We start from the raw sequence: 13631 nt of genomic DNA on the forward strand, positions 1-13631 counted from the left end.
CACCGAGGTCTTTCTGTGACAGTTCCCAGAAAAGAGGCAAAAGTGCTGACTCTAGAGAGGCTCCTGGTGGCATCCTGTACCTCAAACATTTACCCTTCTGTCTTTTTTTGATTTTGCACCTAGCTCAGGTTGAGCCTGTACATCCTTTGGGACCCAGACCAGCTCTGTCTCTTGAAGCACGCATGACCTGCCTTTCAGATAGCAAACACTGCCATCTCCTAATCCTTTTATGTACCTAGCCTGAGTGGCTCCTGATTGATCATGTCTTGTGAACGATCTAATATCACATGCCTGTTTGAATTTGTATGCATCTGTTCTACACATACCTATTCATTTGATCTATTCTCTTTAGCACAATATTAGCATATCATTTTTCTTTCACACACAGACATAACTCATTGCATCAGCAATAATCAGCAAAGGCTCTCTGTGAAGGCCTGTAGACGTGACTGTGATATAAAAGATATTCTTATCACTCCATCAAATTAAAAAGAAGATTAAGGCCCAGCTTCAGGGACTCACTCAAGCAGGTTGAGTGATTGAAATGGGATTCATCCATGTGCTACAGTAATTTCCTACATACTAGTCTAAATGACTGCTCTGAGCAAGGGTGACTGAAGATCAACAAGAGGTAGTACATTTGATGGTGTGATGTGAGGAGCTATTCAGTAGCTCACTCTTGAAGCTCTTAAACTGGGATGAGGAAAATTATTTTAACACTATAAATTGCCCTATAGATTGCTTATCTTTATGTTTTGTCCCTTTGCTCTTGAAGGACTTGGGTTAGGAAAATTGGAGTTCAGAGCCTTGGCACTGCTTTTCACTGGTGAGGATGGGCTTAGCTCATTCAACATTGGCCATGTGAGATGGATACCTAGCCTGAACTTGCTATATACACGTCACATCCTCATCAACAGAGAGGCGTTTCTCTAAAAGTCTTAAGTTGTCCTACCTCACTCTCACTTACAAGGGGTGGAAGCACCCCTTTCTCTGCTGTCTAGAGACAGGGGAGGAGGAGTGAATCCCCTCTCCCCTTCCCTTTGCGCATACCTCTCCTCTGTGCTAAAGGCAAGAGATAGCAACTAGGTCTGGCACCTTGTGTACCTAATGTTGGCCTTCCAGTGGCTAATTTTACTCAATTACAGTGTTTAGTTACAGTCATTCCTGTTTCCTGCTGCTTCTGGTCTTTTTGCTGACATGAAGAAATTCTCAGTTAAATGCATCTGGGCCTGAACCATTGGCAAGCAACGGATACCAACAGTATTAGGTTAGATCCACATAATGGTCCAGCTTTACTCTTTCTGAAGGCAAAAGTTAGGCCGAGGAGCTGGGGGAAAATCCAGGTACTAGGTAAGAAAATATGGTACCCAATGGGTCTACATTGCAGTGTTTGGCTAAAAAATTTCATTTGAGCTACATCTGTGTTCTTCAGCTCTTGGGGAAACTTCATCTTGATAAATGTGTATGCTGAAATGATACCATGCAAGCAACTGTCATGCCTTAAGCTGGTAGTTCCTGAGCCCTTTGCTGTTGTGGTATGAGAAAGTAGAATTTTGTGCTCCAATTCATTGAATCCATTTTGGAGTGAAAAATCATAACTCTCTTGGGTTTGGTTCCCTCTTAATCTCATCGCCATTGGACTTCGCTTTCTATCTCCTTGCTTTTCCTGGCTAATAGAATCATTCTGGTGGCTTTATCGCCATGTATTTATGAAGAATAGTAGCAGAAAACAGTTTTTCTGAAGTTACTTAACCAGTTTTAGCACTGCTTATGTCTGCTGAGGCAAGGGAGGATTCTAATAGGTCATTTGCTCGAGCCTAATTTTAATTATGTAGGCTGTTAAATGAACAAATGTTTTCAAGAAAGCTAGATCTATGAGGGACTGTGCAAGGCCTCTGCTGTCCACCTGCTTCTCAGCAGCCTTGTCTGATGAGGTGCTAGGAGTGTTGTGGAAGTCAGTCAGTCAGCGTGCAGAACATACAGTCTTTCAGGAGTAACTCCTTCACCCTTTGAGTAGTCATTTATTCACCATGATGCCAAATGATGGGATGACCAGCCACCACATCTGTCTGAAAATGGCTTGGAGATATAAATCACAGAATTAGCGTAGACCTAGCTAAGTCCTTCCGAAACTTTTGTCAACATGACTGAAAATGGATTTTCTGTCCCTGGTGGCATATACTGAAGGGATGAAAGGGGTTGATCTAAGTCACTGGCTTTCAGAACTATTTTCTGTTCTCTGCAGTTGGATGATTCTTAATCATTTAAAAATTGTTAATGATGTTGACCAACATCTCAGATAATGCCTTTATGATGCCAGAGGCTTTTAAAATTATGTACGTGCTGCAGACAGATTCTGACCTCGTTTGCACCACACCAGTTGTAGACCCGGTGCTGCTCCTGAACAGATGTCTCTCAACTTCATCTCTTGGTGCCCCAAGAAATCTACAACAGCCTGTGGGACCAGAGTAATTTCAATCACATCGGCATTTTAGAAATGCAGAATGTGGCAACTGAAGTGACCTTGGGAAAGTTCAGCAATCATTTGTTAGAGATCCTGTGTTTCTGGTGCGTGTTGGTGGGGAGTGATAAAGCACTGCCTGCCCTGAGTGTGGCGTGCCTCCTGTGATGAGGAAGAACTTTGTTGTTCCTCTTTCTCTTTCCCTGTGCTCATTGAGTTCTGATGTCATTTTTCTCTTAACTGCAGGTCACTTCATGGGCAACAACACAGTGATTGATGTTTTGAGGAGAGAAGGGTACGAGGTAGAACACACTCCAGCTGGACAAGCCATCAACAAGTAATGCACGCTTTCATCTAGCTGACCAGCCACTGGGAGGGTGGGTTTGTAAACAATGATGAAGAGTTAGTGGCAGCTGGAACTATAACAGTGAGCTGGGCTCCCTCTCTCCTCCCCAGCAGTTTACTTTTCTCTTCCATGAGCCAGTTTGGAAAGAGGATTTTATTTGGGTTTTTGTTGTTTGGGTTGGGGGATTTTTTTGTTGTTGGTTGGTTTTTGGTTTTGTGGCTTTTTTGGGGATTTTTTAATAAAAATATTTCCCCCCGTGTAAACTCTTGAACTAACAGACATAGAGTATTCATGCTTCATTCATCGGATCTGGATGCTGTCTCATATCACATCGGCTTCTAGGCTTCTCCTTCCTCCCTTTTAAGTGATTGACTGCCCTGCCTTTTAACACTCTCCGTCTCTTACCCTGCTATTTTTGATTCTTGATTCTTTCCGATTACTCTCTCTCAGACTGGAATCTGACTGCCCAGAGTCCACTCAGTCTTTTTGCAAGCTGTCCCCATGACTGCTTGCTTGCTTCTGCATTTTTAAGCCAAGGTACTTGGTGTTCTGGTTGATCTTGCAGCTGTCCTTTGGGATATACCCTTACTGCCTCTTTTTCTCTCTCACTGGGTGCCTTTATCCATCTCCATGGTTTCAGTAACTACAGAATGCCAAATAACCTCCTCCTCCACACTCTGCCGAGAATTACATGTGCTCTTGACTCACCTCTTCCTGGACTTCTTGCCACCAGTTTAGGGTCTGCAATCCTTGTCTCCCTGTTCTTCAGACTCTTGCCAAACATGTGCTCTTGTGTCTGTCAGATATCTCCACTCTTCCTTTTAGACACTGCTAAAAGACCACAGTGGAAAAAGGTTTGATCACAGTGACGGTACTGTTTCCCTTTTATCCTCTATGCCAGGCATGCTGTCCCTCACTGCTTACATCTCTGTTCTTTCTCCCCCACGTTTCTGATAGGAAGCTGTCAAGCAGGACAACCACCTTTTCTGCAAGGGGCACAGTGCAGAGTCTTGGTCTGTGCTAGGGGCTCCACAGGTGGAGTGCAAAATAATAATAGATGTTTTTCTCATACTCTGGTTGCTTCACCTTTCTCTTAGCACTGCTTTTGCTGCCTTTTTCAGACCATGAGATTCAAACTCTGGCAGTCATGGTTTTGTTATGATTCTTGACATGGATATACATCATTAACTCTACATACACTGAAGCCAACTGAGCCAAGACTCATCCCTATGAGTACGTGAATGCAATCGCTGTTGCCACCAATAGCCTGATAGTCTGACATGGAGAATCCCACTGTGCTTAAGGCCAAGACATAATGATCCTGTAAGATTTAAGTCATGCTAGACAATCCAGTGTATCAGTGTTTACAGGGATAATCAACCTGCCTGATATTTTTGTGGAGTTCACCCCCCTACCTCCCCAAACATTCTTAGCTTAGGTATTCCTAAAACCAGACAAAGCAGCTTCTTAAAGGTTAAAGAAAGAGAGGTTAATATGTAGTTGAGAATAAACAAAACTTGATACCACCCTGTAAAGATGTAGCTGTAAGGAAATCAAGGACAGACAACTGTGCAAAGAAGGGCTAGATCTTCACCCATCAAGAAGGCAGGTATCAATGATACTCAGGGTAGCTGGGCACACAGTTCTCTGCTCACATCATGGGAGCTCATTGTCCAACCAGTGACTCTTATGCCTTTGAAAGCCCTAAGTTTGGCATTGGTGGCATTTCAGACCTTTCATTAGGACTGCTGGACAGAACATCTTTCCTGGAGTCTTGATTTTAAAGCTAAGTTGAAGAAGCTAAAGAAGATGGCACTCTAGCGTTTTCTTAGAGAAAAGGTGTTAACATTTCTGGATGACTTGGAAACAGATTTAAAAATATGAAATGAGTTTTAAGAAAAATGTGAGTTCTGAAGGAGAAGAACATTTGAGGTGAGGGAAAGATCTGTGGCATGAGTATGTGAGAGTCCTGGGGGCTGGATGGAGGGTTTCACTTGATTGCTATCCTGGGCTTGTCCTGAAAGCAAATACTAGGGCATTCTGTCTCAATAAACCCAGTCCAGCCCACGTAAATGTGGAACCATATCCAGCTACTGTCCTAGACAGCAGTGCTGCACACAGTCCAGTCAGTACCTGTTAGCTTCTAGCCAGGAGGCAAGAGGACTACTTCTTGGTGTCACCAAAGCAAGGAAGGCAAAAGCGTTCTCCAACCACGCAGTAGCACAAAGGACAACTTATAAATAGTGCCACAAGTTCAATCAAGCTCCTACTGTCTTGTTTGGGGATTTAACTGTTGTTCCTGATTTTAGAATGCATATGTATATTGTAAAATATTCATCACATAATCACAGCTGTAATTAAGGTGCTTCCTGACTCCTCCCTTAGCTGCTGTGCTGTGAGAGGGAACTGGCCTTGGGGAAGAAGGACGTGCTTTTGCATTTGTGGTGCCCTTTCTTGTGGTTGATCAGTCAGTCCCTGGAAGAATTACCTGCAGGAAGTGTTGCAAAGGAGGTTGTGTATATGAGTGTCTGTTCTGAGCCTGCAGGTATAAAAATAAATGGCTGGCCGTACAGGATGGAGGTCATCCTGGCTGTGTCTGTAGCGATGCTGAGCTCCATCTCTCCAGTGAGAGCTGTTGATCTAGGACTGGCTCCTTCAGCTAGTGTGGCTTAGTCGTCTTGTCCCTGCCCTTTCTCCCTGCCCCCCAAGTTAATTGGATCTGGGCAGAAATTGCTGAATAATCTGGTCTGTGTTGTGTAGTACGTCAGACTAGAGGAGTGTGGTTTGACCTCCTCTGAGAGTGATTCCTTTTTAATCTTTTTCTAGATACACAATGTTATTCCCAAGAGCCAAACTGCATTCTTTCCTGAGTTACAGATTACCTCTTTTCCAAAGCTTTTTTCATTAAAGAGAACTATTTTGATCAGAATATTGACTTAAGGAAGAGGGGGCAGGAATACAAGGCAGAGAAATAAGCAGTCAGCCAATACGTCAGGGAGAAACGCCTGTTTTATATCTGTTTTGATCATGTCTCTACCAGGATTCTGCCTCAAAGCCTTTTCAAATATTATGTGTTCCCTCCTTCTTCCAGCAGAAAACACCCCAAAACCGTGTTAGCCTTTTCATCATCATCAGTGCCACACAGCCCTTATATCATGTCCCAAGAGCTCCCACTGCCGTTGCACCCCCGGAAGGAGGAGGAGGAAGAACTCCTGCCACACCTGCTGCTCCCTGACAGCATTGACATCCTGGAGAAGGTAGACAGGAAGTACAAAAAGAAGAAGAAGCAGCAGCAGAAGAAACAAAGACTGCGACAGTTTAATGACCTCTGGGTTCGCCTTGAAGAAAGGTAGCTAATGGCTGGGGCGGGAGGAGGGTTTGTCATGCAAACTGGACTTTAATTTAGGCTGATTAATCCAGTATGCCAAACTTCTGCAGGGTCTAGGCACATGCTGAGGGTAGGATCTGACCTTCTCCCTCACTGTAATTCTTCATGAAACATTTACTCAAGGCAGTTTGTGCTTTTATTGACAAAATAGCTTCTTCTATGTGGTTAGGTTTGTGGAAAATTAGGCATAATACAAGTGGAAGCCTTGTCTAGACCATTTTGCATTTGGGCTTGAGGGACTGTGAGCACATGGTAGTTCTCTTTATCACAGAAGACTGGGTCCACTGGTAGATGGTACAGGTCAAAGCCTTGGACCTTTATCCAAGAGCTGCTGCATATTTGGAAACTGTCGTATCTGGCATATGTGCTCGTTGCATTGGGACAATATTTATGCAGCATTTCCAGTCTCTGTATTCTTCGCAGTCTTAAAAAGCCTGTGAGCCCCATGACATTACTGAACATCTGGAAGAGATGACAATCTCTTCTTAATATAGTTAATGGAGTTAATACAGAAAATGGAGTGTGTTGTGGGGCGAAGGTTCACGGATACTCCCTAAGTTTTCATCCAGCAGAGCTTACTCACCTACAAGAACTACAGCAGCCTGCAAAAAAACCCCCAGCTTCTCCCTCACTGGCTATATTTAGGCCTGTGGCTGAATGTATACCTTAATATTTCCCTTCCGTCAGCTAACGCACAGACCTGAATCTGCCCTCTTCTGTTATTTGTGTCTCTGTTCGTATCTCTGCCATACTTGAGTGGAAAGCATTTTATTTTTGTGGTGCTGTAATAACCAGACAGGTCAGGATGATGGAGAAAAACCTGCAGTTCTTGAAGCAAAGCCTCTACATTCTTTTCTTTCCTCTGAAGAATATTTTTTCCTTCTTCTCAAGATAGTGAGTATATCAGGGTTCTCTATGCATCTCCTATCACGTCCTTGGGTGCCAGCTGTACCACTGTTTTCAGTGGCACAGCTTTGCTCAGGGTGTCTGCACGCGGGTGCAGCAGCTATTGTTCTGTTCCAGGCATTCAGCCTCTGCTAGACTTTTTAGACCAGACTCCCTTTTTCTCTCTGAGTAGTTTTGTGCCCTCTCTCTGTTCCTTCTTCCAACCTAAGTGTGAGTAGTTTGGAGAGAAAGGGAGAGAAATGCACATGGAGGTTTGCATGCCCACTGACATGACACCTATACACAGTACAAAATTCACTAGTAAAACAAATCCGTGTATTGATCACATTTGATTTTGTCTTTTAGTGTATCATTTACTTTCTATTAGCATAGTTGATACCAGCTGTTTGTGAATGGAGCTTCTGTTGACAGTCTGTTTAGTTGAAATGCTAAGGAACGTTTTGGAATCCTTATGATCTCAAGCTCCCACCCTGCCTGCACGCTGACATGCTCAGTTTTTCACATGCAGTAGTTCCCATGAAGCTCAGGGAAGTCACTGGGTGCCCTGGTGTGACAAAACGCATGCACTTGCAGCATCAATGCCTTCAGAAAAGGGAAGATGGGAGGATGTGCTACTGTGACTAAATTGGAGGTACATTAGGGCTACATACTGGATTGCAAGTACTGCAAGACAATAGTGAGGTAAAAGCAAAGCTAATGATCACAGTTTAGGAAACTACTGCATAAATATGGAAGCAGCAAATGCCTCCTTTCCTTTTCTTCTTCTGTAATGTTTCCTTTCTTCCCCTACTAATTAAGTTATCCTTTGAGCTAGAAACTCACCCAGATACTAGGTGACAAATTCTTTTTAGCGATGGGTCCTTATTAGCAGAAAGCTTGAATGTCTGGAGATGGAGCTGTTGCATGACAGTACTGGGAAAGACGAGTGATGCCTATTGCTGCCTGGGAGATTGCTGTGCCCTTGGTGCAGAAGGGAAAGCCGCGAGTGTCAGAGTGGCAGCTGCCATTCACCCACAGCCCGTACTCCGTGTTTCGTCTTTGTAAAGCAGGGGGCATCACCGCCTCTGCCCCGGCGCACGCGTGGGCGAGCGCTCCGCGCCTCTGCGGGCTGCCAGGGCAGGCGTAGCCTGAGCTGACAGCCCCACCTGGCGGCACAGCCGCGATGTGTCCCCGCGGAAATTCAGCCCCTCTGGGCTCAAGCTCACCCCTGTGCAGGGCACGCCTCACTGGCAGTCTCGGCCCTGGCCCTTGCATTCCCCGGGGTGCCCAGGCACAAGTAAAGCTGTCAGGTTTCTTAGGCCTGGGCCATTCACAGCTTTCCTCCCGTGAGCCTGGAAATGTGGAAGGTGCAGCTCCAGTGATTATTTTAATAGAGTCTTGTAGTGAGCTTGGCAGAACTGGTTTGGTTCTTGCTCCTGTATGCATCAGCTGTCAGATGTATTTCTTCGATGTAGTGCCAGCTGACTTCTCTCCAGTTGCAGTTCAAACCTTCTGTGGGAGCTTTTGAGTATGGAAGGTTAAGTGTCTTTAAAAGGGATACTAATTGCCTTCAGTTTCCCAAAGCGTTTTTGCTTAATGCAGCTGGCCAAAATAAGGCCAGAGTCGCGCACAGCAGCTGGGGGGTGGGTGCAGGAGCAATTAGTCTGCTTTTGTATCTGGCAGGTAGACTTGCTTTTAATTTTGTCCCGTTTGTCTTCTGGTTCCACACAGCACCATGAGGCCCTGGAGTGTATGTCAGCCTTACAGCTGTGGGGTCAAGCATGGCTTTCAATCCACTACACCTGTGTAGTATCTGACCTTTCTGACTCTCAACCTGCAGTGGTGTGGGAGCTCCCTGAAATCAAGACAATTGGTGTTAGCAGCCTAGAGCATACAAATTTCTTTCCTCCATCACATGTTGCCGTAATGGGAGTTCAGAATCATGTAGGCTCTGACTCAGTTCTTGTCCATCACCAGCTGAGTCCTCACTACCACTCGGGAGATGCTCTGGGATGTGGTGATCTTTTCTCAGTGACTCTAGGATGCATTTCTGGAAGTGGCTCTTCCTCTTCTTAACGCATGTCATGTAAATCCTTTGTAATTCCTGACCTGTGGAAGGGAAGATGCAGTATAGGAACAAGTTTGGTCCATGCTAAGATGCACGTACAGAAAGAAGCATGGCAGAGGAAGACAGATTCAGCTGAAAACAGGTGCCTCACTCCTTGCTGTGCTCAGCAAGTGTTGCTACAGTGACACTCCTCTGCAACAAACCTTGTTTTGTTCTTCTTACGTATTTTCTGCTTAGCTGAAAGGTGCTAGGAATATGGTTGTCTTACCCAATTGGCTGGGTAGACCTGAGTACAGGGCAGGTGTTTCGGTGCTGTCTCCACCCTCCTCAGTCTCTTCCCTGTTACCCCTAAAGACTGCTTTGCAGTTCTGCTGGGCAGTGCCCATGTCCATGTGGGCTGGCGTGGGAGCTGCCCACACCTGTAAGGAAGGCACAAGGCAGTGCTCTGCCATTAGAAGACACAGTACAAATTGGTGAGCTTTCAACCAGTATGAGAGACCATTCCCAGAAGCCCAGAAGACTGAGAGTGAGGCACAGAGGCTGACCACCTCCTGCTCTGTAGGTATCAGGCAGTTCTGGGCTGGGTCTGGACTGATGTTCTTCTCTTGCCTTGCAGTGCTACTGACCCTCCTCCCCGGATCCGCATCATTAACGGCTACATCACGGTCGAACCCCAGCCCCGGGGCCACAGACGGTCTAGTCATGCTCACACAGACACCGGCAGCGCTCACCAGCTTTCCCATTCTCTCTTCCTCCTGCTACTGACTTTGACTTTGCAGACAACGAGGCTGCATTGAAACACAGGGGAGCCAAGGTGCAGGGCTCTTGCCTTAAAAAGCAAGAAAGAAACTTACGTGAAAAAACATAAACAGAAGACTCTGAGCGGCACACCTGTTCTTTGGGGTGTTCTTAAATTGCCTCCTTTTCCTGAATCTGGATCATTAACACTATTAACTGGTTTGACCTGCCCAATACAGGAGAAGATATTTTAATGAAAGTGTTATTTATCCTTCTCTTGCAGAAGAATGATTTCATGTTATCCCATAATGATTTGGGGAGATTATAATATTGCTATAACATAGCTGTTGTTTAGCTTTATGAGCCCAACTAAATTACATTTTTTTCACCTTCAGTGCCTTGTAAGAAGATTTACACACCACTAACTTGTTTATTACAACGGAATATTTTGGTCATATGAGCACAGCTGGGAAAGAGAGGTGGGTATTTTATGTCTCTACTGGTGATGCTTTTAATTCTTGCTTGTTAGGGCTCCAGATTACGTATAAAGGTTCATGACAACACCTTCTACAATAGAATAAAGCTGTAAAAACTTGTGAACAGAATGTTTCTGATGTCTGTTTGGTGCTATTGTAAGATGAGTACATCTGAACCTCCAACAGCCAGACAAGTCTCGTAAGCACAAATTAATGTACATTTAAGGGAAAAAAAAAATGCCTGGGGAGCTTCACAGTCATAGTGTTGGATGTTTCTGAAATAAGAAGTAAGAGGTAAATCATGAATATATTGTTATTTTATAGCTGGATTCACTTCCAGGGAGGAAGGGCTTTCTTTTCCTTTTCTGCACAGTTAAACTTCATTCTAGGAAATCCTTGCATGTTTTCTACCAATTTCAATGGAAACTCTTAGACTTTCCAAATTGTTTGAAGTCTTTCGCCGTCTACTTAAAACGGACATGCTGTTTACTGTTGGATGTAGGAGTCTTGAAGTGGTGATGTATGGTTTTCTGTGTTTGTACAGGACATCCTCTTGTGATCACACTGACTCATTGTGTGAGCAACATATTCCTCTCTCCTCTTAGGAGGGTTTCACTGCCTGGGAAGGTCTCACAAGATTCATCCATGGGAGGGCTTGGACCCAATGTGCTGAGCCTGGTACCCTGGAAACACAGCAGACACCCATGCTGTCTCACCCCGAAAGACAACAAATCCTCAGGTTTCCCTTCCTATGCATGTACGCGTGCTTCACCACTTTTTTCATTGCCAACAGAAAATACCTCTTTTTTTGATCCTCATCCTTCTACTGCACATTGGAAGAGGAGAGGAGCAAACAGTTCCAGCTTTCCTAACAGGCTTTTCATGTCGTGATCTCAAATTTTAGTCCTCCTTCAGAAGGACTAAACCTGAATAAAGCCTTAGTTTGCTGAGGAAAACAGAAAAAGGAGAGACTAAATATTGCAGTTTGCAGCAGGACTGTGGGGAATTAAATGTATCTGAGCTGGGGTAGAAGATGGTACCATCTCATTGTATATTCTTTCTCACGGGGAATTCTAAAAGACCTCAGGGTCCCAGATGCATTCTGGCTTCCTTGGCTTCACACAGCAGCCAGGTTGGTGATGTGCTCTGCCCTGTCTCCCTATGTGGTTGATCTTTCACTAGTGTAAACTGCTGACCTGGTGGGTCCAGAACTATTTTCCTTGGCCTGAATGTGACCTCAGGGGAGCAGATCAGACGGGGGATAGCTTAATTACAAAGAGACACTGCAGGCCTGACAAACTGAGCACATACTTGTGTGTCTACCAGCGCAGCTGAGGAGACGTGTTCTGCCACTTGCTAGCCTATGTGTTGGTATTGCTTGTCCTCCCCCTGTCCTCTGTCCCTCAGAAAAGCATGATGAGGTGTGGCACAGGTCCAAAAGGCACTGGAAGCACTGGGAGAAGGGACTGAGCCAGAGCTTCCATTTCTTTTCTCCATTACAAGACAAAGGCTGCTGTGTAAAATAGCCCCAGGGCTGACTTTCTGTTTTGTTCCCTCCTCCATGGTTGCTCCTGAGCTTTGCCTCTGTGAGGGGTGTTGAGTCAGTGGAGCAGCCACCATCATTTTTCTTAGGTTGGCAATGAGGGAAGAGTAATTACAAAACACTCAGGAATAACTCAGAACACTCAGAGACCTGAAGTAGCACTATGGATGATTCAGTTCTGGTGGTTTAACTCATTTTGTAGCCTGTTTCCAAGTGCGTGTCTGTGTCAGGGAAATAGAGATGTCTTGAAACTGTGGATTGTGTGGTATTTTTGAGAGTCTCATGGCTTGATACCTGTGAACTAATCTAGTGGTTCCTACCCCTCACTTTTTCTTCCAGACCAGTCATTGCTGACTGGCCATGGGACACCAAAGTCTTGAAATTCTGACTGATAGCCTTACTCCAGCTGTGCATCCTAGTCAGCTGTTTACAGTGACCACTGGGGAGTGCTAGGTTTGGGTCCTGTTGTTTCTCCCTAGTTTCAGAACAAGAAAAGTCTAACAGAATTGGAACAGCCCAAGGAGCCATCCTAATGGCCAAAGTCTGCTCAGAGCTTTCTCTGGGCACAGAGCATCAGGAAGGCAAGCATTCACATCATGTGCCTGGAAGACTTCAATCACTGTCCCTGTATGTGTCCCTCCCAAGCAGCTGACGTAGCTTTTGTTGCTTTGCAATTGAGATTCAGTCAGGCTTGTGATGAGTAGCAGACTTGATTCAGAAATCACTGTGAAAGTGCAGGTACTTCTTTCTTCAGTGCAGGGGCTGAAATCTCCTGTTGTCTCCTGAGCTAGGTGCCTCCACATCATCTAAGTGCTATAACAAAGCATTCTTTGTTATATCTGAACATCCTTTTCCGTTCTCTTTCCTTTGTATTTACTAACTAGCCTGTGCACTTTGTTGTTCCTCTCCTTGCTTAAATTGTTTTAATAAATCGTCTCTCCAATGTTGTCTGTGAACAAATCTGTTTTGAGATGATTGGGACTCTTGCCATGGGTTCCTTGTGGTCAAGATTACTCTGTCAGGAAGCTGACATTTGTGATGTTATTAGCAGAAATTAAAAACCTACCCACTTCAAAATATACTGGTTTGATAATATAATCCCCCACACATTGTGGATTATATTGTGATGTTGGAGAATATAGGGTATAACCATCACTGATATTCAGCAGCATATTGTGAACTCTTGTGAATATTTGTTGCTTGACTACGCTTGACTAGTGGACTACTGTGTTATGACATATATGCCTTTGAATTATTATAAAACTTCACATTTATGTACATAGCTAGGAAAAAAAAGCAGACAAACATCTCCTTGGGAAACAGGGTTTGCTTCTGATTCCTGAGATAGTCAGCACTTGCACTTTATTTTTACTTGCTGATGAAATGGACCAGGTGTTAAGACACCATTTATTTTGAACTTCGTTGACCTTCCAACAGCTACCTCCTGCAATTTCACAGCTTCTCCTTTCTGCTGCCGGTTGCTTTTAACATGTTGACGCTTTATTTTCTGATATGATATTTGGTTAGCAACTGGGATTTCTTGCAAAGCGTTGCAGGAAGCATGACTTCACTCAACATGCTTTCATACGCAGTAATGTGCCCTTATCTGACACAGCTTTTCTGTGAACTGTGAATGCCCATTAGCAAGCTGGCAATCCAGTGCTGGCTTACTTTCAAGCCCTTTCAGATTAGGATGTGAAAAATAAAACTACTGAAAGAAAAAAAA

The 13631-nt window shown here is 44.5% G+C and overlaps 1 protein-coding gene across 6 annotated transcripts in view; it reads left to right on the top strand.

Annotated features, from left to right (window-relative positions):
* TRABD2A (TraB domain containing 2A) overlaps positions 1 to 12794 on the top strand; it is a 79890-nt gene extending 67096 nt beyond the window's left edge. For 2 of the 6 annotated variants that reach the window (XM_063321162.1, XM_063321164.1), the window contains 3 exons: positions 2708 to 2798; positions 5899 to 6156; positions 9765 to 10464. In XM_063321162.1, coding sequence (XP_063177232.1) covers positions 2708 to 2798; positions 5899 to 6156; positions 9765 to 9945 — 530 coding nt within the window. In that variant the 3' untranslated portion in view covers positions 9946 to 10464. Of the gene's footprint in view, positions 1 to 2707; positions 2839 to 5898; positions 6157 to 9764; positions 10465 to 10906 lie in introns of those variants that run through there. The other 4 variants (XR_010069185.1, XM_063321163.1, XM_063321166.1 and 1 more) reach the window with 4 other exon arrangements.
* The last annotated feature ends 837 nt before the right edge of the window (positions 12795 to 13631 follow it).

Source organism: Chroicocephalus ridibundus, chromosome Z, assembly GCF_963924245.1.
Source record: "Chroicocephalus ridibundus chromosome Z, bChrRid1.1, whole genome shotgun sequence".
Lineage (NCBI taxonomy): Eukaryota > Metazoa > Chordata > Aves > Charadriiformes > Laridae > Chroicocephalus > Chroicocephalus ridibundus.